Source organism: Ruditapes philippinarum, unplaced genomic scaffold, assembly GCF_026571515.1.
Source record: "Ruditapes philippinarum isolate M1 unplaced genomic scaffold, ASM2657151v2 ctg10385_1_1_1_1, whole genome shotgun sequence".
NCBI classification, from domain to species: domain Eukaryota; kingdom Metazoa; phylum Mollusca; class Bivalvia; order Venerida; family Veneridae; genus Ruditapes; species Ruditapes philippinarum.
Window position 1 is genome coordinate 1 of NW_026853164.1, and position 26,752 is coordinate 26,752.

The following is a 26,752-nucleotide window of genomic DNA, read 5'->3' on the forward strand; positions in this document are numbered from 1 at the left end:
ATTTCCCCAAACATTTACTTACTGTTCATTGTAATGCACTGTACCAACCTATCCAGCTGTAAAAGGACAAAACAAAACTGCTTGATTTGAGTAATTTAATAGGGCGAAAAAAGATTTACAAACATTTAATAAATAAATCACTATTGAATAATTGGTATGTTATCCATTTAGTCAATGTAACCTAGAGGGGATTGGCATGTTGCTTCGCCTTGAACATTTTACGTAGAATGCAGATGTGTATTTATAATTCAACTTTCTTATACATTTACATGTGGTTAATCATAGCCCGTATATTATCATAACATTTATATAACCTAGAATTTAAAGAAATATTCAAAATTATGTTTTGTTTTTCGGTTTTGCTTTATTTGTAAGAAATTAATCAGCTTGGTACACATTTTACCTGTCCCATACAATACCCCGGTATTCCAATATGATCCTGGCTTTATTGCGGAATTCATACTTTGCATGTCAGTTAATGAAATCTCATAGCTACAATCAATTTTTTCTCGACTGTTGTTGTACACAACTAAATTTCCTGTGAAGTATGTGTTAGGAAAAATTATACTTGATAATATGTCAGATAAATAACCTAATTACGTGCATGTTTACGGTGATTCCTATATTCATTATTGCAAGATATTACTGTATACCAAGAGACTACTGTGTACATCATCTATTTTAACCCGTTTTGCTTTCTTTCTTAGTTGATTTTCACATTTTACATGAACATGTTTGTTTTTGCAAATTATGATACACTGTATAATAAAATTATAGAATTAAGAAAAAGGTGTACCTGCTTTATTTATACAAAAATAATTTCTATTTGCTTCACAGTCTCCATAAAACGTTTCATTGTTTTCATATAAGGTGCTGTTGAGATAGTTAAATCCACAATATTTGGCTAAATCATGTGAATAATAATCTGAAAGAGTAAATGATACTCTTAGCAAGGACCAATGCCGTTTAATATTACCTTTTATAAACTCTAAAGAGCTAGAAAAGATTCATAACGAAAATATGCACAAAATATGAGCAAACTTAATAAAAAACGCGACTTTATGTTTATACTGATAAACTAACAGTGCATGCAAAAATCCTGGTTAAGGATAATACGATAAAGTCACCATGCTTCAGAAAAATACAACGATATCATACAGTTATTTTACATTGTTGAGAACCATACTGATCTCTTTTTGACAAAAACCCATTTGTGAAACATATATACGTTTTGCAGTTGTGTACGAATATGAACTCTTCATTTTACGACACACATTTTTAAAGAGGAAGGACACAATAAAAAACAATGGTGTTTAATATAATGTATAATTATATTAAATACAACGCTATAGAATAACAGTTGGATTTCATTTGGCTTTGTTGGACTCGGAAAATGAAAATGAGGTTAGATGAAGTACACTATCAATTTGATATGGATTTTTGGACTTGTGAAATTAAACGAGGCTAAACTGATAAGATTGAATCCACTATGATATAAACTAGAACATGACCTTAGAATATAGTAGAAGTTTTCAGATTTCGGTAGATAACCAAGTCTAGTTTTGAAGAAGCTAATTGCCGATTATATGTTATTTGTTAACTAGTATGCATGAGCAATAAACTAAAAAAAAAGTTTATTGTTATTTCAAAACAATTAAAACTTATACAAAATATATTTTCTGAAACAGTTGATAAATTATCAATTTTAAGTAAATAAGACGTAAGTACGAGTAAAAGTCAATTTCAAAAGTAATGACTAAAAGGTGTAACAAAGTAAACAAAAATGATTAGAACAAAATAAATGCAAGCCTTTATTTATGAATAGAAAACAACAATGAAGGAATAGCAGACCAGAAAGGATAAAATATTTTCTTTATATATTTATTTTTTGTACTGTTATATTTTATGTATTAATGACACTATCGAAAATAAAGTGTTTTGACAACATAGATACAGTTACAAAAACAATTACTTACCAGATATTATTAAATAATCAGCTGTCCATACATCTATTTCATGTTTTAAATGGAGTTGGTCTAAACCAGTCGCAAACGGAAACATTTTACCACCTCTGTTACTACATTTTTTCGCTGATTCTTGCCAAGTTGAAAGTTCCATGTTACAAGAAACACTCGGTGGAAAATCTTTTTGATATTAAGAAAAATGAACAAGATAAATTAATAATCAAATAAATGTTTAAGATCATTCTACATAAAACATTGTTATTTCACTTTCAAGAATAGGAAACTGGGATTTTCAGAATGAAAAAATAAAATAAATAAATGAATAAAAACAATGTATAAATTATTTCTTATTAGAGTATAAAAAACCTTGTAAAAAGATTTTACTATGAAGTTGATCGCGATGATACAAAATATAATTTTAAAGTTCACAAAAGAAATAAATCTTCGACGCAAACAAAAGACGTTGTTTTATCGGCCATATCTTACAAACGTGAAATATTAGCCATAAAGAGCAGGCAGTATCAATATTCATATATTATTAAAAAAATACTTAATAGGATTGAAGATGCATGTTACGTTACAAGTATAAAATAAATTCCAAGTACCTTTTGTTGAAGAAACCAAGGCTTTTATCAACACGATAAATACCAAAAAAGCATAATCCTTCATTATTGTCCAATATTAAACTCGTAAAATAAAACATAAGACACCCTGTCAATGGAGGAAGTTAAAACACTTTAAAAGATAGCAGTTATCTCAAATGTGCATTTCATAACATGCTATCTGCAGTTTTTTTTAATTATAGTTGACAAATATTTTCGCTGTTTGATTTGAACAGGAACTTGTGTTAAATATTTACCCTAATTTTTATGTGCTTATATTATATACCAGAGTAGAACGTGCTCAATGAAATGATTTAATCAATTTTATTAGAACATGTTTGTCAGGCAAAGAACTATATGTAATGTACTTGATAAAAAAAGTATTTTCCAGATATTTACCTTTTATTGATAACGCAATATATTATTAAATTGCTTGAACGTTGTGAAGTTGTTGTTGTTGTGGTTTGTTTGTTATTTTACTTTATTTTATTCATTTTTTTATTTAGTTCATGTGCTAATATTTGACTAGTGATGAAATATTTTAACTTTTTCTAATTTACACACTATAAAAACGTAACACGCTTAAGGTAAAGCATAACAACACTGAAGTGAAGTTGGATTCTGAGCAAAGCAAAAACAAAAATGTGAAATAAGTCTTAAATACTATATGCTACGAAGAATCGTTCATTTCAAATGATGTTAGAGCATAAAAACGAACCAATGAGAGACTTGGTTTTATCATTGAAAAAAGTCACGTATCTCCTTTTTTACACACGTTTTGATACAACTAGAAAAACTATTGTTTTAAGTTAAAACGCAAATGATAAAATAAGTTCTTTTTGTGAATATGAAATAAATCTGTAATAAGAAGTGAGGAAAAGGTGTGTACCCTTTTCTGGCTCTTTGCGATGGAAATAATGATTTGCAGTTTTCTAACTTGTCAGTAAGAAAGATAAACATCATGTTATCTCAAAACAAATATTCTCTATATATGAGATTTATTGTACTTATTTTTAAGCACTTGTGAAATCAACATTCCACTTTACGTGATAAGTAACCTTGGACACTATCAATTAAATGCATCTTTTATTTAAACATCTCTATTTACAACGATTATGTTTTACCAAGAAGGAAGTACTTACAGACGGGAAAGATAAAACATCAGCGGCATAAATAAAATTCTAACACACAATTGATGAATCTTTATAGACAAAAATACTTTTATTTCTGTTAAGATTACTTTTTTTATAACAAACTGTGCATGATCTTTTCAGATCTGATATATTTACCAAGGATGCAAATTTTTAGTGAAAAAAATATTGTTGATAAATATCGCCCACGATTTAACATTTAACTCAAGCTGTATATTATTCAGATTAGTATTATCGTTTTCAAAATGTTTTGTTTGTTTTTATTTGCTTTACAACTGCCATGACAAATAAAGAAATACATTAAAAGGGCACAACGGGTGCTAATTAAAAAAATGACATCAAAACATAAATCGTACTCTCTTTTTGTTTTTCCATAGGCATTTCTAATGCTATTTTCAAGTGTACCACTATAAAGTATTTTAAGTCAGTGGTACGAACCATTACCTTATTTTCTTTTGTTTTATATTTAACGATAATTATCTTATATGCTTGTTCAAAACCTAGCTCGTTTTTTTGTTTTATGCGGGTATGTTTCTGTAAAATTGTAAATTATGCAAAACTCTGTCAAGTCATTTTGAAATATTGTATTGATAAGAATTACAAGCACGTTAATATGTTATGTTTTTGGAAAATAAAGTTCTTAGCTTTTAACACTATTCCTGTGGAAAAAAACCACTAGTTTGTGATGATTATTCAATAAATTTCATATTTATTAAGTTAAACCGTAATAATATTACTATGGAAAACTTAAAATGCATGGTGTCATATTTACATCGATTTATCCTCCCTATAATCAACATGACTGACATATGTATGTATTCATTACAACATGATTGGACCTGTGTCGCCTAATTATCACACATGTGATTATTACGCGCGACGTAATACTAGTTATCACAAGGTTGGTAGGAATGCCCTGGAAAAAAAACACGAACGGTCTTAATTACATTCCAAATAATTTGAATTATACACTATTTAAATATGAAACCGGTTAAGAAGAGCCATACTGGTTCCCGTCGCTTTGTTGATGCTCCGGTGATTTATAATCACTTTATACAGAAACTGTGGTCAAAATGGAAATATATCTGTGTTGGTCAATTCTTTCTCTTTCTGGTAATAATCTTTTATCTAAATCTATATGCACTTATTATACATCATTTTAATGTCTTAGATTTAAATGCTAATTCACCTTGTTTGAATGTATAACTCATGCAAATATTAGTCACAGTACGCTTGAAGGATTTGCGTAAGTAGTTAAAGATAAATTCTTTCACAAATCATGATATATGCACATCTTAAATTGTTTTCATTTGTGTTCTCTTTGGTAAATCCAACTTCAATGTTCAGAGCAGTTTACGAAGTGAGTCATTGGAAAAAGCAGACATAATGGTAGATTTTCCAATTGTCACGAAACATGAAACAACAACGAAAAACAACAAAAAGAAAACGTTTGACAAGGGCAATGTTTTATTGTTTTATTTTCCTGTTATCAATCAAAAACATCTACAATCGGTTTGGAAAGTGACAGATAGCTATCGACCAAATGTGTGGCACAAAGCTCATTGCAACTTGATTGGTGAACAATATCGTTTGATGTAAAGTATCATATATTATTAAGGGTAACTTCACTTGACGTAAACTACAAACATAAATCAGATAGAGACAATTTTGAACAGATTTAATAAAGTTAAATGACATTGAAAGAATTATGGTCTTAATCATTATTTCGTTTACAAAACTGCAATTTTTTAACCATTGACACATTCTGTAACTCATCAAGTCATTTAATTTTTATTCATCTGGATGAGCAGTGGTATTGTTTTTTTCTGTCTGATTAAGGATTACCATGTGACATCAAAACATTCAATCTGAGAAGGGTATTTTGTAGTCGGCGTGGTACAATGTATAACATGATATTGTATAATACGGCAATATATTTGGACGAGCACAAAAACTAAAGAAAGCAATATGATTTCTCACTGTGTACATGTCCAAATTAATTGAAATAATTACAAAGAAATAATGAACAACTACTAATATCATAAAAAATATGAAGGTAGATAATAATTTAGAATTAAAAATATCTCATTCTCCCAAAAGTGGAAGACCAAATTTTAAAAGGCTAAAGGTGAAGTTATATCAAATTTAAAGAGTGATATTCATTGGTATTATTAATCAAAATAGCATACACTAATAAGTAGATGTCTACAAAATCAACATGGTACGAAATATTTCATAATTTTATTACATCATAAGAAGTGTCCATATATAATATCCGAGATATCAAACATAATTGGTCCAAACTGTTTGTTCGGTATGTATTTGGTCCGACGGGTTCATAATCCGTAGTGTATATAGACATCATGTGTTAAACCTGATATGTAAAAACACTGGGACAAAGCACCAGAGCGGCAACATGAACTATACGAGTATGTAAATCATAAAAAAAAACTAGTATTTGACAGGCAATGGTAATGGGCAATAAATTTCTGTAACATGTCCTTTTATTTTTTTTAGTATTTGACCAAGAATTATAGTAGTTGTCATCTTAAGATAAATGATTGTAAACGTCATCAGGCAATGCTCTGTTATTCACCTCTGTTGTGAAGTCATATGTAGATTCAACGGGATTGCGATCTTCTGTTGTGTTGTACAAATTGTTACACCCTTCTTCTTCCCTTACGAAAGGTGTCGAATTGTACTCGTCTGCGCTTTCAGAATGGTTATATAGATTGTCCGACTGATTACATCTACTATTTTGAAATGTACCTGCAACATCATATTCATCATTCGTTGCATTTTGATACGATTTATTTGAGTAATTATCATTTCTGGATTTTGTGTCGTCCTTTTTAGGTTTTGTGACAATAGCATATTGTGCACTATCATCTGTGAAATTATTTTCATTTGTTCGGTAGTCAGATGATGATGTTTGTTGAATACTTTCAGAGTAAACGTTGAGCTGACCGTGAGTTGGTGAAGTTCCTTGAATGTGAAACTGATTCATACGTTCATTTTCATGTTTTGAATTGCTAGACTGCCAACATTTAACCCTTGAAAGAAATTTGAATTGATAAGTAATATTCTGAAAAGCGCAATGATAATTATCTATAACTTATTCAATTCTTGCTTTTTTGTTAAAATGTTGAATACTTTTATACTAAAGTATTATCTTTATCTTTCCTGTTGATAACATAAGCTATTTTAACTACTGATACACGATGCTATCTTAATATGAAATTTAGTTTTTTGAAGTTACCATTACGTTTATGGATTTTTATTTTTTACCTTCTTCTGTTAATATAAAGAATAATCAAAACCCCACACATCAGAAGCAACACTATTCCTATTGGTATACCGATTGTGACACCGATGTCTGAAAAATTTCATTGTTGCATTACAGCTAGGTGCATGTGATTTAAATAAAAAGCATAACATTGATTTCTTATATCAGAGGTGATTTTATAACTGATATAAGGTAAGAAAAAAATCATGCTATTTATATATGAATAGAAACAAAACCAAAAAAATCAAGATTTTCAGCGTTTGTCGCACAAAACTAAGACTTAAGATGAGAAACTTGGAAAATAAGCAACGAAAAACAACCTGAAGTTTCTTCTTTTTCTTCGCCTCCCTGGATCGACATCTTATCTATTTCACTTTCGGTTGCAGACGATGTCGTAATATGTGCTTTCCATGACGAACTTGCAAACATGTTTGAATCACTTGTTACCGGCTTCTTGTTACTGACAAATGCAACTTTACTTTCAAATGTAGGCTGTTTTGCATTTGGAGTTGATTGTTCTTTGAAAACTGTATAGAAATGAAAAATAATCTATCTCTTTATTTTTCATTTAAAATAAATAAGTCTTAAGACAACCACTATAAGGATTTGATGTGTTTTGTCATCTTGAAGAACAACAATCAATATTGAGTTTGAATTACAAAACGACTTCAATTTTTAGTTTAAAAGTAATAAAAGCCTTTATATATAGCTAATTTGGAAACCATTTTTTTAACTAACACTTTTGACCCAAAAATGACCATTACGTGAAATTGTGTAACATGGAGAAATATGCTTTTGATCAAAGAATGCGTGAATATAAGATGTATTAGTTGAAAGTCAAAACTTAGTCATCACAAAGTCATAAATTTAGTCAGTTAACTTACCATCGAAACATTGAGTATTGATTTTCCCTATCCATGAAGAAGTGCTTGGCTCTACAGAATATTTGGAATTAAGTGCATAAATTGATTTATGTCATCACTTTATTTATCAAAACAGTTAAAATCTTCTTTGAAAGGACATTATTGAAAATGAGTAAAATGTCCTTTGAGGAAAATTAGAAATCAAAGTACATACATACAAATGGACTTACTATCTGTAATTACCAAATTTTGTAATGTTAGTATGCCATTTTGTTAACAGTGCTATCATTCTGAATAGTTAATAAGTCTATACTGCTTTAAGGGAAACGAAGGAGGGTTTGTGGAAACTATTTAGAGCTTGGTATAATTATATAAAGTAGCACGCCTTCAGATGGTAAAATGAAAAAAGAATATTGGTATATTTGTTTAAATGAAACTTTTCTATCATACTATCCTCTTGTTTTATGAAAGTGGTTGACAAAATTGTAAAGATATTTTATCATATAACATAGTCACGTCACATAACAGTTTTTGGAAGTCAGGAATCTTTCAACCACCAATAAATGATCCTAGAAATAACCGAGATAAAAGTCTATTTAAAAAAGAAGGTATATATTCTGATAGCAAAAATCAGACTGATTTCTAAATAAACAAGTTACAATATGCACGTTTTACATAATTATTTGCGCTACCGGGTAAATGTTCAAACACTACATTTTATAAAAATTGGTTGAATTTGCGTTCACCTTGTTATGATATACGAGTATAATCAGCAAAGTAATATAAAATGTAGTATTAAAAATATCTCATATTTTTATTTTTGTACATACCGAAATTGCCACATAGAGATAATCGTTTTCCTGAACATTTAGCAAAATATTTGCCGGTAGCACTTTTGTAAGCTCCACAATAGTGCTCGTTTGTATTGCTTATTTGCACTGTTCCTTCCTCTGAAAAAAACACTACATATTTTGCTAATACCAACCACATTTAAGTTAGCAAGGACTTAACAAATACGAAAACGAAATTCACGAATATTTTCCAGCTTTTTCTGTAAATACATTTTTGATTATTATGCGTTTCACACACAAATGCCACATTGCATTTCTAAATTGTTAAAACTTTGCATCATTGGTTATCTAAATTAATGTTTATTTATAAATTCCACCGTCAGTTGTTTTTAAATGACATGATCTTAATTGATCTTAATTGATTCATACATGTAATTTTAACGGAAGCATAAGTATGACTACAGTAAACAAGCAATTATCATAGTATTGCAAGCAATCCATAAGTCCCTTACCGGTTAAAACCCCAGTACATTCTGAAGGGCCATTCACTTATGTTTCTAATATGTTGAAAAAGTCCTTTAAAAATGATCACAAGAAACGGACTGAAGGACACTCTAAAGTTATTTCTTTAAACATCCCTGATATCAAAATATAACATTTTTAAAAGCAAAATTCTTAAAGAGGAGATAACTCTTGAAATAAAGATGCAAGACGTCATACATGATGTGAGTGTAACAAAGAACAATTAGTAATGAAGGTGTTGATAATGAATGATTTTTTTTAATTTGAAGTAAAAGAAAGTGAAAAGAATGAATGAGAAAAATTCAAAGTTTAAGGAGGAGATAATTCTGGAAATATGGATCCTAGATTTATAAACCTTGTCATATTATTATGATGTGGGAGTTTGAAGAAAATCCTATAATGACTGAAAAAGTTGGAGTAAAAATTACCAATTTCTCTAAAAAAAAGTCTAAGTTCAAAAGGGGCATAATTCTGGAAATATTCTTGCTAGAGTATTGAACTTTTTCACAAATGTTGAATGATAATAAGAAACATAGATATGAAGTTTGAAGTAGATACATTCACAAAAAAGGAAGTTATTAAAAAAACAATATTTTTTTCATGTAAATTCTAAGTTCAAGGGAGGAAATTCTGATAAATTTTATGCTAGAATTGAAAACCTTGTCACATTTGATGTGGTTGATGACTAGAAACTTATATTTAAAGTTTGAAAAAAATACCTTAAGAAATAAAGAACTCATAGTGAAAAAACGTTAAAACTTGAATCAGAAATCTTGAATTTCAGTCTATTTGTTACCATAGCAACCAGAATTTTCAGCATTGGAAGAAACGAAAAGAATATGCATACTCTCCATACTGCCATCTATCCATATATCAAGTTTCATAAAAATATTTTCAGTACTTTTTGTGTTATCACTGGATCCAGGTTATGTGTAAAATTTGCCATATTTTCAGACTATTTGTTGCCATAGCAACCAGAATTTTCAACATAGGAATAAAAGAATAAGACGTGCATAATCTCCATACTGCCATCTATCCATATATCAAGTTTCATAAAAATATTTTTTGTACTTTTTGCGTTATCACGGGATCTAGTTTTGTGGACGGACGGACTGACGGACGGACGGACTGACGGAAGGACAGACGGACGGAGGGTAAACCTAAAGTCCTCTCCGGTAAACCGGTAGGGGACTTATAAACATATTTTTTTTTATATTTTCCTCTTTAGAATATACTTGTACAGTTTATAACTTTTAAGATATGTTTAATTTGATACTCTCGACTGCCTTAATCGTCCGTGTAGACCAGTAGAATCCTGGTTTTATCTGAAAGCTATTCATAAACAGATCGTTCGGCGAGACAGTCTTGTTGCAGCTGACATTTGCTCGTGTACTGTTATATACCGCAAGCGTATGTCCTGTTGCTATAGAATAAAATATGACATTTCAAAATGTTTAAAAATATCTATTTATTTACGTCGATGCCGTTAAGTCAAAGAATTTAAAAGAAATGAATTATAGCTTGTTTTTATTGATTTGAAATAATCTAAAATTCCATACGAAAAAGTATACCATTTTAATACGATACAAGTGAGAGATTTTTGTATCCGAGGAAGCATTTTAACTATAGCACTTTTGGCAAAATATCTTTTTGATTAACATTAAACAAAAAGAGATATCGTTTACGCATGGTAGTTTTTATGACACATTCTTTAACTTTAACTTTGCCACAAAGCTTAAAGTTAGATAATGATTTTGATAAATTTTACAAAGTTGTGTCACATCGTTATGTCCTTTTTGGTTGAAAATATAATAAATGAAAGTATGAGCCGCATTGATAACCTTAGTTTGTTTATGTTTCTGTTATCTACGAACATCGCGAAAAGGTGACAAAGTTTAACTCATTCCTATATTAAACATTCAGTCCAGAGTATCGAATAAAAAAAATCAATGGTTCAACATTGACTGTTTAAAAAATTATGCTTCGGAAATCAATGTTTTTACCTTCTTTAGATAGAACTAATATAAGTTTATAGCAATTAGATAATAATTTTAAAGCATTTAAGGTGCTCATCACCTGAAGAAAGTAGCGCGTAATTTGAAATAATTTGTAATAAAAGTAGCAATATGTAAACACAGTAGTATTTTGACTTCCAAACAATACTCAATCACTTTAAATGCACTAATTGCCTGATAGGCAGTAGAAGCAAACGATAGCAAAAGGTAATTGGAAAATGAGTAACCATTTTGGAATATATAAGTGGCCATTAAAAAAGCTTTCGAGAAATACAAATAAAAACATTTCTGAGGCATAATGGGCATTTAATATCGTTAACCCTATTCTCAAGGAATCTGATGTAGCCCAGTCATACTACATTCATATTCTTAAACTTAGATTATTCAGTAGTATTCTACCTCTTGTTTAGCGGGACTTTAGCCTACATACAAATTGAGAAATGTGTTTTGATAAAACATGGGAATAACAATGTCCTGCACTCAGTCGGCTCCGCTGTTGATAGACCGATGTTACAACATTCATGTAACAGGTCGTAAGACAGAACTGGACAAATGTACGGAATGTATTTTACGTCTCGAATGCAACAGGTTTATATAACCATATACTAACTTAACCTTTTACCTCATATATACGCGAAACAACGCACTTTCGACCCCTCCCTTTTTTTAGGCCTGAAATAGTGAAAAAATGTCTTATTTGGGCTCCAAACACATGTTTTCGTTTGAGAAATGTTGCTAAAAAAGTGACCACTTTTTCGGCGCCGTCCCCCATCCAAATATTACATCAGGGGGTTGCCAGAAGGGGGATGTGCTTCCTTCTGTTTAGAGGGTTTGAAGGGGGCGGAGTCCCCCTCATCGCCAAGAAAATTTTGGGCTTGTGAGAGGCTTAAAATGACCCCAGGTCGATCATAAGGTAACGTGTAACAAACGCTCAAATTCCTTTGACTCTAGCTCAATCCCTTGAGAAGTTGCAGCACTTTGAAATAAATTTTGATGGAAAAAATCGAGTCAAAATAGTGATTTTTGGCAATTTTGAGATGTCCCTCCGTTGCCATGGTAACAGGAAATTTAAGACTGAGCATGTCGTTACAAAGGCAATGGTCGAGTCAACATTTGCGCCAAGTTTGATTAGTATTGAAGCATTTTTCATAGTTTCATTGCAGTTTGAACTTGTAAGAGGAGGCTTTTCAGTGAAAATGGCCATTTTTCACAATATGCTCATGGTGGAAAGGGTTAACAAATAATAATTATAAAATCATTATTAGGAAAGATAATTTTGTTACGTCTTTTGTTTTATATAGGATGAATATCGTACAAAGGCTGGTTTGAACTATCCTGTTAATTAAAATGCTTTAGAACGGTGCTAGAGAATATGCAACTCTCTGATAATTTTGCATGTTTACTACACATGATAATTTCAAATATGGATGAAATCCTTACCTGTTTTAGTTTTGCAAAAATAGTTTCTGTTTGTGTCACAATATCCATAAAACACTTCTGCGCTATAAGAGTAGGATCTGTTCAGGTAGTTAAATCCACAAAAGTCTCTCCCTGTAGATGACAATTAAAATATGATAAACTAAGCTTGTTTTAATATGTAGAAAATCAAACTATCAAAGAATGCATGTTTGTTTTTTAAAAAACGTGTATACAAACACACAAACAAACAAACACAAAGGAAGAAATGGATATACTTGGTGAACTATCCATAGTTTATACGCTTACTGCCTCGCAAAACGGACGAACTATCATAAGATGTGAAAATAGGGCATCAGTATCTGTTAAGCCGCTGTGATTAAAGGCATCAGATGATGTACATGAATATTGCATAACAATTGGCTGGTATCGATCAGGAGGTAATAAATATTTTTGAAAATCAAACAAAACTAAAAAAAAAATAGAAAACTTGAACAATAACTGACCTTCATTTGATTTCTGTAGATAATTGGCAATCCAAACATCCGTGTCACTTTTAAGATTTAGTTTATCCAAGTCACTACCTAACCCCGTCTCAAAGGAAACTAGTTTTCCACCAGCATTTATACAATTATTAACTGCCTCTTGCCATGATAAAGGTTTCATTATACAGGAAATGCCAAAGGAAAAATCTGTTAATTGAATTGGAAAGAAAAAATCATGATATTTTTAAAACTAAAAGAAATTATTAATCGTTAATTGTACAAAAAGAAACATTTCACTTAATATATAACATCTTTATGTGTCACGACATATAACATGTATAAAAAACAAACATGCACAACGTAGTGTTTAAAGTAATTTGAATGATAAAATTAAGACTTTTTTGTTAACATATTTTCTTCAATACTTTAATTTAGATATAGCCTGTGCAACATTGGCTGTATAGTTTATTAAACTAAATTCATACATCATATTTCTTAAAAAAATAAATTGACTACAAATACCTTGCACGGCTATAACAAAACCTTTTACCAAAGCGATAAATACCACAATAGAAAAGTCCTTCATTTTTTTCAATATCTGAATCGTAATTAAACATAAGAAAAGATATCAAAAGAGGAAGTTAAAACGATAACATTCATCTTAATTGTGAATTTTTAAACTTCCTATCTGCAGTATGAACTGTACTTGAGAAATATTTTCACCGTTCAATTCTTCAGTAATGATAACAGAATATAATCAATGTTATGTGATTAATGTGTCAGGCGAATGAATAACTATATGCTTTTTAAGTGTCACAAGTATTTTCATTTCAAAGATAACGCAATATTGTCAACAAAAAAATCATCACTGTTCTGTTTTTTTGTTGTTTTTGTCTGTTGTTGTTGTTGTTGTTGTTGTTATTGTTGCTGCTGCTGCTGCTGCTGTTGTTGTTGTTGATGTTGTTGTTGTTGTGCGTGTGCGATGTCTTTTTATTTGTTTTGTTGTGTTCTGTGTGTGTTTTCTTTTTTCTTCAAATTTCTCATGGGTCGAAATACTAAGTTGCCTAGCAATGCAATACTGTAAATGTCAGATAAAGCCTGAAATACCATATTTTTTTAAAGTATTGTTCCATTCAAATTATGTTTTAAACATATTAACTTTTTATGTTCTATGCCAACTAATTAAAATACTTTATCAGCGTCTCTCACTGCATGTGCATTTTCACTCGCGTTTATACAGGTCGATAAAATACTCTTTTCAGTTGACACACATAAACATAGCATTTAATATAAATTTGAAATAAATCTAAATTCTTAATCATATTCACCCAAAAAAAATCTCCTCTATTTTTGAGATTTTTTTTTATTATTGAGCGTTTTTGAAACTTCCGTTATATGTAACCCATTGGACACTGTATCAACAATTTGCATCTACAAATTACAATGATAAAGTTGTTTATTTTGAATATGATACCATAGAAGGAAGTGCGAACAAACTGGAAATATAATGTGCAAATGCTTTCATTGAAAAGCACAATTTGTACTTTAAAAAAAAGATTTGACATAAAAAACATTTATCATATCCCTCTTTTTCATGCGTCGCGTTGTTGTTTAGAACATTTTAAAGTGTACCTGATTGAGTCAAATACCCCCAAAACAGTTCTGAGGTTTGGAGTCATATCAGTATGAAAATTCATATCAGTAGGAAAATGACAAATGAACATTTGAACTCTGTAACTCTTCTAGTCAAGTTAAGGGAAGGTGACTCTCACGACTTAAAATGTTTGATGGAGGTTTTTTCTTTAACTAGAGCACTTAAGTAAGTAAAAGTGCATATTCTCATAGGAAAAGATAAATGTATTATAGTTTTTAGTAACTTAAGGTTTTAACTAACGTTTAGCAGTTTTCTTGTAAAATAAACTAAATTAAACTGTTTTAAAAATGTTTCTTCAATACATTTTATATTAATTGATTTTTTATATAATTTGTTAATGTATTTAACACTTTTCAGTTTATTGTTGCATGTTTATCTATTTATCCTCCCTATAAACAACGCCATTGATATATGTATTGATTCCGATACGATCATAATAGACCTGTCTTGTGGAGCTATACTGGTGTTCGACCAAGAGTTTACTTTGGCCAAGTTGAACTGTTTGTGGGTTGATAAATTTTTCCTCTTTCTCTTTTCTGAAACCTGTTATGACAGTTGGTCAGATTTCTCTTTAATATATCTACGTACATTATAAAATATGAACATCTCAGACAAACCATGCTAATCTCCTTTGGTTGAATGTATAATGTACGCAACTGTTACTCAAAGCGCACTTTAATGACTTGCTAAAGTAGCTAAAGATAAGTAAGAAATATATATTCTTTTAGTCTAGATGATTCAAAAATCTTAAAATATGCATTTATTTGTCCCGCTATAGGGGCTGGTAAATAGATTAACCCTTGTCCGTCCGTCCATGCGCCCGTCCGTTCTCATGTTCTGTCGCACGTAGCTCGAGAAGTGTTTGACCTAGGGTAATGTTGCTCAGGATCTGTAGTTGTGCACCTTGTGTTTGCGCGTGGATTAATTTATTCAATATTTGTAGAGTTATTACCCTTGAATAAGTAAAAATTTGCAATTTTCAACTTGTGTCGTGGGTAGCTCAAAAGGTATTTGACATAGAGTCATGAAACTTTACAGAAATGTTGGTTAACATGTGTTGTTGTGCATCTGGGGGTTTAATTGTGGATTTATTCTTTACTTGTAGAATAATTGCCCTTGAGTAAAAGCCGTTCCAAAATGTTGTGTTACATGTACCTTAAGTGCTTTCCCTTGACTTAGTATGTAATTTACAAGAATGTTGGACAGCATGTGTAGTTATGCACCTTTAGGTTTACTTGTAGATTTTTTCAGTATTTGGGGAATTTTGGTATTTGACATAGCAAAAATATTTGACCTAGAGTCAGTAGGTAACAGTGGAGTGTGGCAGCACCCGTGTCTTTCAGACAATAGTGCACTCGATTGGTCCATATTGTGCTAGGATTGCCTAAATTATACATACTTTTTTCATGTAATGTGATAAAATTATTAGGCTTACCTGTAGTTTTTACTGTTACTTGAGAGTAGTATATAATTAAATAGATTGTGGCCCCAGTTGCAAAGATTTGTTCATGCCCCATCACCCCCCCCCCAGACCTGACTTCAACTTTGATCATGAAATAAGAACAAAAAATATGCCCGACCGTGTTGTGGAAGGAGAAGAATGTGGCTAGTATTTTTTCATTAAAAAGATACTTGTATAAACTTTTAGTTAAAACCTTATGTCGAGGCCTCACTTTAGTTGATATTTTCATTAACTTTAAGCATTGCAGACAATCATGTGTGTATGTGTGTATTGTACTGCAATTTTATTTTACATTATTCATTTTCACGTCAAAGTCGTATGTTTTGATATGTTTGCTTTATAAATAAGAAATATATGAAATAATAATTTTTTTTGGTTTGTCTTCAAGTAAATGTATATGCCTACTGTTGTCATAGTCATGTATCCCCATACCTTCAATAATATAAAAACTACATCTGAAATATTTTGTACCGCCTCCGTGGTCGAGGGGTTAGAGTCGATGACTTCTAATCCAGTTACCTCTCTGGCGTGGGTTCGATCCCCGGGAGATGCTTTGGCAGTTTAGCACGGAGGAAGGTAGTCTAGTACTGGTGTAACTCTACAGTAACGATGGTTAAGAAACTACCCACCTACATGACTGAAATACTGTTGGAAAAGGCGTAAAATGAAACAAACAAACAAATAAAAGATTTATAAATGGTTATCTTAGGATCGATTCTCAAAAAGGTTGTAACTCATATATCTTTTACTTAATACTCATAAATAGTGTATGTTAACAGAATAAAGTATATAACAAATCTTTAGCTGTCATGTATGTATATAGTTATTTTAAGTAAATATTTAATCGTTTACTAATGATATCGTGCATGCTCCATCTGCTTTAAAGGATATATATAAATAATTCTTTCATACAGTTATTTACAAAATATTCTTTTTCTTAGTTCAAACAAAAACTTTGTCGACCACAAACAGCAAACAGCAAATATTAAGCTTTTTTATATTTCAATGGTAACTGTTAGCACAAGAAATGTATTTAAAAAATGATAATGAAATTAATATGATATATTAATATTACATATGGTGGACATGAATTATTTGTGAAAGGCATTTACACATCTTTCTCAAATGTATTATATATGTATTCGATATAAACGGGTCAGTTTATGTTTCTCAGATTGCAAACTACATTTCCAGAACTAATATACAGTGTAACTTCTGAATTCCGGAACTTCTAAAATCCGGAAACTTCTGAAATCCGAACATTTTTCAGGGTCCCTAAATTTCTCCTTCTGTTTCCTATGTTATCAAAACCTTCTTCATTCTTTATAAGGAGAAAAGTTTTATTCCTGTAACTGTCTGGTGTATTTATTTTGATGACTTTTGCAGAGTAATGTATGAAATATTCAAAAAGAAGAAATGAATATTTTACTTGTGTCTCCCTATAAGTGTCTTCAACATAGAACCACATATTAACTCTTTCAATTAATTTATTTTTATCCCATTCTGTCTCTTTGTATAATTTCTTACACAAAACAAATTGTTTGCTTAAATCATTTATACATTAGATGCTGTGAAATTATTTCTTTCACAGTAAGTTTTCATCAAATTTGTTCAATCATTTATTTCTAGCATTTGATGAAAAGTCATGGTTGTTGTCAACTTAAGATAAATGATTGTAAACGTCATCAGGCAATGCTGTATTATTCGCCTGTGTTGTTGAGTCGTTAGTAGATTCGGCATGGTTGCTATATTGTGCTGTGTTGTACAAATTATTACATTTTTCTCCCTTCCTGGCAAAAGATGTTGAACTGTACTTGTCACTTTCCAAATAGTTGTATAAATTGTTTGACGGGTTAGATGAACCATATTGAAATCTACCAGCAATATCGTATTCATCAATCTTTGAATTTTGGTATGCATTATTCGAGTATATTTTGGATTTTTTAGGTTTCTTGACAAGGGCATACTCTACACTTATGTCGGAGGGATTACTTTCGATTGTATGATGTTCTAATGATGTTGGGCTATCTTGAATATTCTCAGAGTTAACGTTCAACTGACCATGGATTCCTTCAGATTCTCGCTGGTGAAACTGGTTTATTCTTCGATTTTCGCTTTTTGAATAATTGAAATGCCAACATTTTATCCTTGAAAATAATTTAAATTTATAATTTCAAAAATATTTCTGTAAATACCAGTGTCCATTATTGATGACTTAATTATCTTTTGATTTGTTACGATGAGGCATTTATATAATCGTGCAAATAAAAACATAATAAATAATTATGTTATTATCTCTTTAAATTAAAATTGGTAATTTTATCTTTAAATTTTATTCACGATGTTCATAAAATAAATTGATTTCATTTTTCTGTTATTGAATAATTTGCAAAATGCGTATGTATTTTTTTTTTAATTTCTTACCTTTTCTTGTAAACGTACATAATAATCAAGACTCCACATGTCAGGGGGAATATAATTCCAACTGGCAGACCAATTTTGACACCAATGTCTGAAATGTTTTATGCAAAAATGCAGTCCTGCGAAATCGTTTCATACATAAATTTGCTGTTTTAGTACTTTTTGACTGTAATAAGTTTAGATATTAAACTTAAAAGCTGACAACGATACTGTTAAAATAGTATTGTAAATGTTTGTAATAAAACCACAACCTGAACGTTCTTCTTTTTGTTCAGTTTCCTCCTGTGTTGTCTTCTTACTTGATTTATTTTCGGTCGATTCCATTGCAGTGACCTGTTGTCTCCTTGAAGTACTGGATGTGTCTGCAAACATCTTTGATTGACTTGTAACTGAAATGTCTGTACTGCTGACAACTCCAGACTGATTTGCAATTGTTGTCGTTTGCTCTTTGAAAACAAGATTTAAGATGAAAAAAACTCGAAATCTAGAGATGTTATATTTCCGATCCTTAAGGATTGTTCAGCAAGACATTAATTGTTGTGTTTGTGATATTTTTAGTTTTAACTATTTAGCATTTTCAAGTCGAGTAGTTCCATTATTCTACTTGAATAATGTAAATTCCCCTTAGGATATGTTGCCAGCTTTTTCAATTGTCTTTTGACCTCATATCTGAAATATGCAGGCTTCATGACCTCTGATCCCTTTTCCAAATTCCATTTTATTTAGTTACGCCCATTGTTTATTGTTTAAGGGCAACGCCTTTTTTATGAATTGGGAACCATACGCTGCTTTTCATAGAATAGCAGTACTGTGTCACATTGCACGTTCCATGATGACCACCATATGAACACATCTGCGGATGTTTCTAAATTCAGAATTTTACCATTGCATATTTAAATGTTGAATTCTTCTTAAGCCGATGCTATTTGGCGTGGACGGTAGTAGGCACTTGACAGTGCCGTCCATGAACAGGCTCAATCAAACCGAGCCTTCAACATTTTTAATTTTGCCGTGTTGGAATTTCTTTAGGAATTCTTTTTTCTCTACTATAGTATCAAAACATTTACTACTATGTTACTAACGGATTCAAATTTAATTCCAACATCTTACAATACATAATGAAGTAGTTTAAATTTTAAGAAATAATTCCACTTGGAGTTACCAGTATTTGAAAATGACACATATCGTCAATAAGGTTTAAAATACAAACTACTCAATATTTGCTTATAAATTCAAAAGTTAATAATTTGTATATTCAGATATACTTACTGCCAAAGCATTGCGTATTCTTTTCCCCTGTCCATGTATTTGAGCCTAAAGAATTAAAAAGACAAATGTTTATGTTGCTTTGAATAGCGACATTAATTTTAAAAAAAGAGAGGGGGAACGAGAGAGGAAGAGCCAGCGAGAGAAATGAAAATCATCACACTTGAGTCAGGGAATCGGTTCTTTTGCTTTTGTAAGGGGTCAGGAGTGATGCTACCTTAATTTTTTTCTGTCGCATTTTCAACCTGCTGGTTCAAAGTTATATGTTTGTATAACGATGGGTAGTAAAACAATAAATGAAATAAACAGGTATTCCTTTACTTGTGAGTGTACTAACACGTGGTAAATAATGCGACAGATTAAGCTTTGGTTACACTAAAAATCCTAACTTAAAAATTCAAGATATCCAGGTCTTGGGAAAAAACTAAAATTCATTGAATCATATATTGAAAGCGAATTTTATATATAACTATAACTATATATATATATATATATATATATATATATATATATATATATATATATATATATATATATATATATATATATATATATATAGAAATGAGAGACACGCAGGGGAAAGTATAACTGCATTGAATTTAATTATCTCCCTTTATATATATATATATATATATATATATATATATATATATATATATATATATATATATATATATATATATATATATATATATATATATATATATATATATATATATATCAAAGATCAAACTTCACCCCGTCAGGGACACTTCAGATTTCAGTTACTCATGGTATTTCATTGCAAACTCAGAAAGTTTTCCATATCATTCATTTGATATTTTTTATGAAAAGATTCTTAAAATTGTATAACTGTATGTATTAAATTGATTTGTCAATTTAATTTATGCTGAAATTTTCGCTTTGTAATGACAAACAAATATATGAAGATCTATTTAATAGGGCAACGTGTACAGATTGATACCTCGTTTGATAATAAATAAGAGAATACTCATCTTTTTTAACCCCGTTTGTTTTCTTAATATTTGTACGTACCAGTAAAGTTGCAAAGTGAATATCGTTCTCCTTTACAATTGGCATAATATTTCCCAGCGGACCTTTTGTACACACCACAATATAGACGGTCTATTTCAGTTTCGCTTCCAGTTTCTTGAAATGGAAACAAGCCATCGCTTCATCATTATTAATTCGTTTAAGTCTTACAGAAACCGATGAAATAACAAACCTCAGCAATTAATTAGGTATTATTTAATAAACTGAAAGATCAGCAGCATTATCAATATCGTCAATGTAAAACTTTCAAAAATATGAGTTTTGCATGTAAAGCGTAAGCCTAATCCTCCACTAAATTAGATTGCGTTTCGCTAACCAATGTGAACTGTAGTTAGTATATATTTGAAATGAGCATCAATGTTAACTTTTATATTCATCAAAGGCAGAATTTTGAAAAAGTTACTCATCAAGTGTTAATTACCCTTTGCGATTTTAGCGTGAACATCATTGCTTGTCCAATAATATCCTGATTTAAAATCGAACTGTATGGCTGATAACCTTTGCGTTTGAACTATTTCATTGCATTGGACATTTCGTCGAGAACTGTTGTACACGACCCACTGTTTTTCTGTGTGAAGAACATGGATTTAAGATTTAAGATATATTTAAGTACAATAGAGTATCAAAATTTAAAATACTTTTTTAAAACAGACAAACCACGTAAAGTACACAGATTAGTAAATGAAGGGAAAAAGAGTTGTAACAACATTAGTTAGCTTTTTGTCAGAATGCAAATAAAACAAGATTTGATAATTTTTTATTGCTGCTTCCTTGCTGTTTCTAAAAGCTGCTAAAAACGAGGCTAAAACATGAACTTTAAAATAAAATGTTGTAATTTTGCGCAACCAAAAGAAGGCATTTGTTCAAGCTTTATGTGTATGATTGCTTTGTTGAATGTTTTAACGAACATAGCTTTCATCTAACTTTCCAATTTGTCATGAGGCATTATTCTGAAACCATAAAATAGAAAGACACGTTATGTTTAAGAACATGCTTGCTTGCAAATCTTTCAGTGTTATGTGATGCATAATAGAAAACAAAATGTAGGCCAAAGCTTCACTAGCTAATGTTTGGGGTAAGTCAATGCTGCAGAATATATGCAAAGTTGAAGGTCTGATATGTATATCATTTCGTGATGACTTAAATGGTCTAGTAGTAACGTAACTGCAGAATAATACATAATATCATGATTGATTCTAATGCATTTGAAACTTGGTGTGCCATATTTTCCTATAGCTTTAGTATGAAACCTTAAAGAGTTGCAATGTAACTAAAAGTTCAGACCTTCTTATGTTTACACAGACTTAAAAAATCTAAACATTATTTTTGGACTGATAAATTTTATAAATAACAAGATATTCATATAAGGTTATTCCAGGCAATGACCTTTACACAAACTAAATGAGTAACGAATCAAATTTATGTACATGTATTACTAGAATACCATCACTCGGCGTTTTATCAAATTTACAAAATATCAAGTCTTCTCGCTTTGTATCAAGCAAATGATGCAATGATACGATAAAATGTATTGAAGATGATGTTGCTATTGCCGGAAAATGTCATAAAATACTCTTACATGCATGTATTATAGATTATCTGAGTTAACACTAATCCCTGTTATACACTTGTGAACTTCACAAAGACCGACGGAAGTTAAATAACATAATGAGCTAGGTTCGAAATTTAAGACTTTGGAAAGGAATACCGATAATGTAGTGATCCTTGCACATCGATTAAATTGTCACCTTGTATAATCGCAAAAACAGCAGATAATTTTTAAAAAAAAAGGTTTCTGTTATTTTATCTTTATATAATTCTTAATCTTGTTTGCATCATCATCAGATTTATTTTGACAAAACATACTTATACCTGCATTTTTGCAAAAGTAGTTTCTGTTTGCGTTACAGTCACCGTATAAATTTTCCGCATTCTCAAGTACTGTGCTGTTAAGGTAATTAAATCCACAAAACTGTGTTGCCCCTAGAAAAGAAATTAATATGACACTACAGACAATTGTCATCTTACTCGTATTAGTAGACGTTAATTTGAATTCATTTCCTGTCAAATAATTGACATTATTTTAATCTCAGATTATAGCTTAAAGCTATGTGCCCGTCTCGTTACGCTTTGAATTTAATTTACAAAATGACATTTATTTTTTTTATTACAATATTTGTTACTCGCAATCAACGTCATAAGGACCATTGTTTACTCTTTTTGCAGCTTTCACATTAGAGATATTTTTCTAAGATCCAAGGGCTACTTTATTTAACTTTTTTTCTTTATTGATTTGACACGTGAGCCCTTCGTCAATTGTTGGAGGCAGTATATTACAGTGATGGTTACATATAATGAATTTCCTGTCATATTAATGCTAATACATGTATGTTTACTGTAAATTACGGTATTTACAGTAAATGTATGGTGAAATATCATATTATTTGTCTGTCTTTTGAAACTATGGCATTTGAATCACGCTCGCTATTTCAGGCAAAAAAGTTATTATTTGTTATTAAAGTTTACATTTTATTAACTGCATCTTGATAGAAACCAAAATGTGAAACGGTAAATAAATAAGAACAGTCTACTAACGATAATGATAATCTATAAACCTTAAATTGTAAAAAGTGTGTTTGTTTGTTTGTTTGTTTGTTTGATTGATTGATTGATTGGGTTTTACGTCACAACGACACAATATAGGTCATATGGCGACGTTCCATCTTTATTGGTAGAGGAAGGAAGACCTCAGGTGCCCTTCTGTGCACCTGAGTAGAACCACCGACGTTCCATAAGCTAGCTGGATAGCTTCCTCACATAAAAGGGCCCAAAGTCCCTGTCGCGATTCGTACCCACAGCAATGAGGGGCAAGTGGTTTGAAGTCAACGATCTTCATCACTCGGCCATGGACGGCACCAAATTGTAAAAATAACCAATCAATTGGTGTTTTAATGATGTGTATTACTTAATGTATTTACCTCTTTGTAAATAATCGGCCATCCAAAATTCTGTTTCACCATCTAGATTCAGCGCATCTATATTGCTTCTTAAACCTGTCACAAATGAAGCAAGTTCTCCGCCACTATATTTACAGAATCTGACTGCATCTGACCAGCTTAAACGCTTCATGTTACAGGAAATGCCAAATATATCATCTGTCACAATATGCGATGCGTAATAATAATTTGGATTTAATATCACCAACATACATAATACATGTAATTATTGGTTTGCGTAACAAGTTGGGCATAGAAAAATTTACTAAGCACATAAAAATAAGGTCACGTTATTTAGGAAAGCCTGTAAGACTTACGATATTTTGATTGTCAAAGTCTTTTGTGTGTGTGTGTGTGTGTGTGTGTGTGTGTGTGTGTGTGTGTGTGTGTGTGCGTGTGTGTGTGTGCGTGCGTTGGTGTGTGTGTGTGTCTGTGCGTGCTTGCGTGCGAGTGTGTGGGTTGGTGCGTGCGTTGGTGTGTGCGAGTGTTTTGATGTTCTTTCTCTTTTGTATCATAGTCAAACATTAAAACACGTTCCCTGTTGTCACAATATGAAACCCCGGAAAAAGGTCACCAATGAACGAGCATCTGAATACGACTATTTCTGTCGCTTTCCCTTTCTCTTCCGTCACAATAAGTAAACCCCAGCAAAAATGAGCCAATCAATGGGCATGCTATGGAGTGCGGGTAACTAATACCTGCACTCCAGTTAACGCACTGTGCATGTATATGTATACGATTTAACTCTGACACATTTTCAACAGACAGGTCCCCAAACTATGATACAATTTATCTAAAACAACTTTTGTGTAAAACTTACCTTTTTTAACAGGTACATATAAACCAATTATATGAGGCCAATATTCATATTACTATCACTATAAAAAGTGTTTTAATTATTGAACGCTCTTACATTGGTGTTTAAATACACTACAAGTTTGTAATAACAGAAAAAGATTTAAAAAAAAGTAATTTCAGCCAAACAAATTCTAAATAATTATTTTAAATTTGTGTCAAATGATTGCTCCTTAGATCTGATTGGCCAAAAAATTGTCTTTTTATGTTATGGATTGACGTGCATACTAGACAGATTTGTCGCTTGAACCGGATGGAACTATAGCAGATGCTGTAGGAGAGTAGTATAACTTATAATTCTGATATATATCTATTGAAAGGTAGTAACGTCAAATGATCTTATAAGTGTATCATTATTACAATAAAAATATTTTTTCAGATTATTGTTAATGTTATGCTGGAAACCCTTTATATTTATGATATAGGCCATACTGAAATATCCTTTTGGTTATAAATATAAGGACATTTCAAACTTGAGTGCACCTGGATTGCACGTGCTTCGTGAAGAACGCAATAGGTATACTAATTCACATTCAGTTATGCATATGTGTAAAACATAATAAGGAAAATAAATATAAATACGGGGCATGGGAAGGGGGAAGGATATCTAATATTATAGGTAACATGCCAAAATTTTAGATAGACCACATGATTGATTGATAATAAAGCAATGCCCGACATGCAATCATTCATCAAGACACGTGTTTAAATGACATAATTGAATATATTGCTTCCGACGACCATGTTAAAAACCAAAAAGAATTAAATTAAACATTCGCGTATGAACGCAATTAAAATAGTATATAACCACATACCGAGATATCAATTAAAATTAAACTGGTTTTATTTCAGGCGAATGCAACACCAAACAACATCCAACAGTTTGCTGTAACTGCTCTCTCCGTCAGTTCAAATCTGACATGCGCTTAATTACATTTAAAGTATTAAGTTTTAAAGTTAATTAAAACTGTAAGAATGTAATGCAATGTGTATATATTGATAAGAGAGTTATAATAGGAGTAAGTCGGTACATGTATAATGGGAGCAACAAACCCCCAGTCACCCGGATCAGTCTCTTAATTTACGGAGTGGTTACATTTATTTTTAAAGTGTTTATTGTTATACTGCAATAAATAGGTCTCAGATCCTTTTGACTTAGAAATATATAAATTTCTGAATCTAAGTCTACTATGACCGGATATTTGCTTCTATTCAATTTTTACTTAATATATCGATATGATTTTTCTAACTATAATTTGATAAGAACATTTCATTTTATATCACGCATTTCATGCATGTGCATGGACACGAAGTATTTTTTTAAATGTTGAATCAATATTGAAACATTCAATTATTTAAGTGTCAAAATAAATGTACATGTTGAAGATGTTTAACAAAACAATAAGTTTTGAAGTACCTTGTTTAGAGTAAGCCAATGTTTTCACCAAGATAAATGCGAAACATACGAATTCTTTCATTATTATCCAACATTTGAGCCGCTAACTTAAAAATGAGACGTTAAAGAGGAACTTACTTTCTGCTAAGGTAAACAAATGGAAGAATATAGAAACTTGTTATCATCTTATTAAATGCGATACTTGATGAATATGTTCAATGTTCGGTTTAAATAGATAAGAATAAACTCAGTTATTGATCTGACTATAATAAAATACGTTTTTTTGATAACCGGATATTGTCACAGTTAGATTTATGTAACATTGCTATTGCATATAACCGTTGTATAATAAATTTCCGACTTATCGCTTTATCGTTTTTCGTTTTCAAAGTTAAAATATTAAGTTTTAAAAGCAATGAGGGTCGTGACTAAATCTCGATATAACGTAAACAAGATGACAACGATGCAATGGATAATTAATTTTTTCTGCAATCTCTTCAGAACAATAACTTTTGACGACTTTCAAATTATACAAATATCTGAAATTACGTGAC

The 26,752-nt window shown here is 30.7% G+C and overlaps 3 protein-coding genes across 3 annotated transcripts; all 3 read right to left on the reverse strand.

Moving 5' to 3' along the window:
- Positions 1-363: 363 nt before the first annotated feature.
- Positions 364-2,688, reverse strand: LOC132735956 (uncharacterized; the record flags this gene model as incomplete). The annotated part of the gene is made up of 4 exons (XM_060722996.1): positions 2,570-2,688; positions 1,977-2,144; positions 797-925; positions 364-538 (listed from the first exon to the last, which is right to left on the reverse strand). Coding segments are annotated over exons 1-4 (536 nt in total), but the record flags the coding sequence as incomplete, so codon positions are not given.
- Positions 2,689-6,102: 3,414 nt separating this feature from the next.
- LOC132735941 (uncharacterized) lies at positions 6,103-13,777 on the reverse strand. The gene is made up of 9 exons (XM_060722984.1): positions 13,618-13,777; positions 13,117-13,302; positions 12,635-12,745; positions 10,456-10,602; positions 8,697-8,816; positions 7,888-7,938; positions 7,324-7,530; positions 7,006-7,093; positions 6,103-6,770 (listed from the first exon to the last, which is right to left on the reverse strand). The coding sequence occupies exons 1-9, from the start codon at positions 13,679-13,681 to the stop codon at positions 6,266-6,268; spliced, it is 1,479 nt and encodes a 492-aa protein (XP_060578967.1). The 5' UTR covers positions 13,682-13,777; the 3' UTR covers positions 6,103-6,265.
- Positions 13,778-16,927: 3,150 nt separating this feature from the next.
- LOC132735950 (uncharacterized) lies at positions 16,928-26,382 on the reverse strand. Its single transcript, XM_060722993.1, has 9 exons — positions 26,220-26,382; positions 23,930-24,106; positions 22,824-22,934; positions 21,373-21,519; positions 20,934-21,047; positions 19,902-19,946; positions 18,884-19,078; positions 18,636-18,723; positions 16,928-18,358 (listed from the first exon to the last, which is right to left on the reverse strand). The coding sequence occupies exons 1-9, from the start codon at positions 26,278-26,280 to the stop codon at positions 17,872-17,874; spliced, it is 1,425 nt and encodes a 474-aa protein (XP_060578976.1). The 5' UTR covers positions 26,281-26,382; the 3' UTR covers positions 16,928-17,871.
- Between the last annotated feature and the right edge of the window lie 370 nt (positions 26,383-26,752).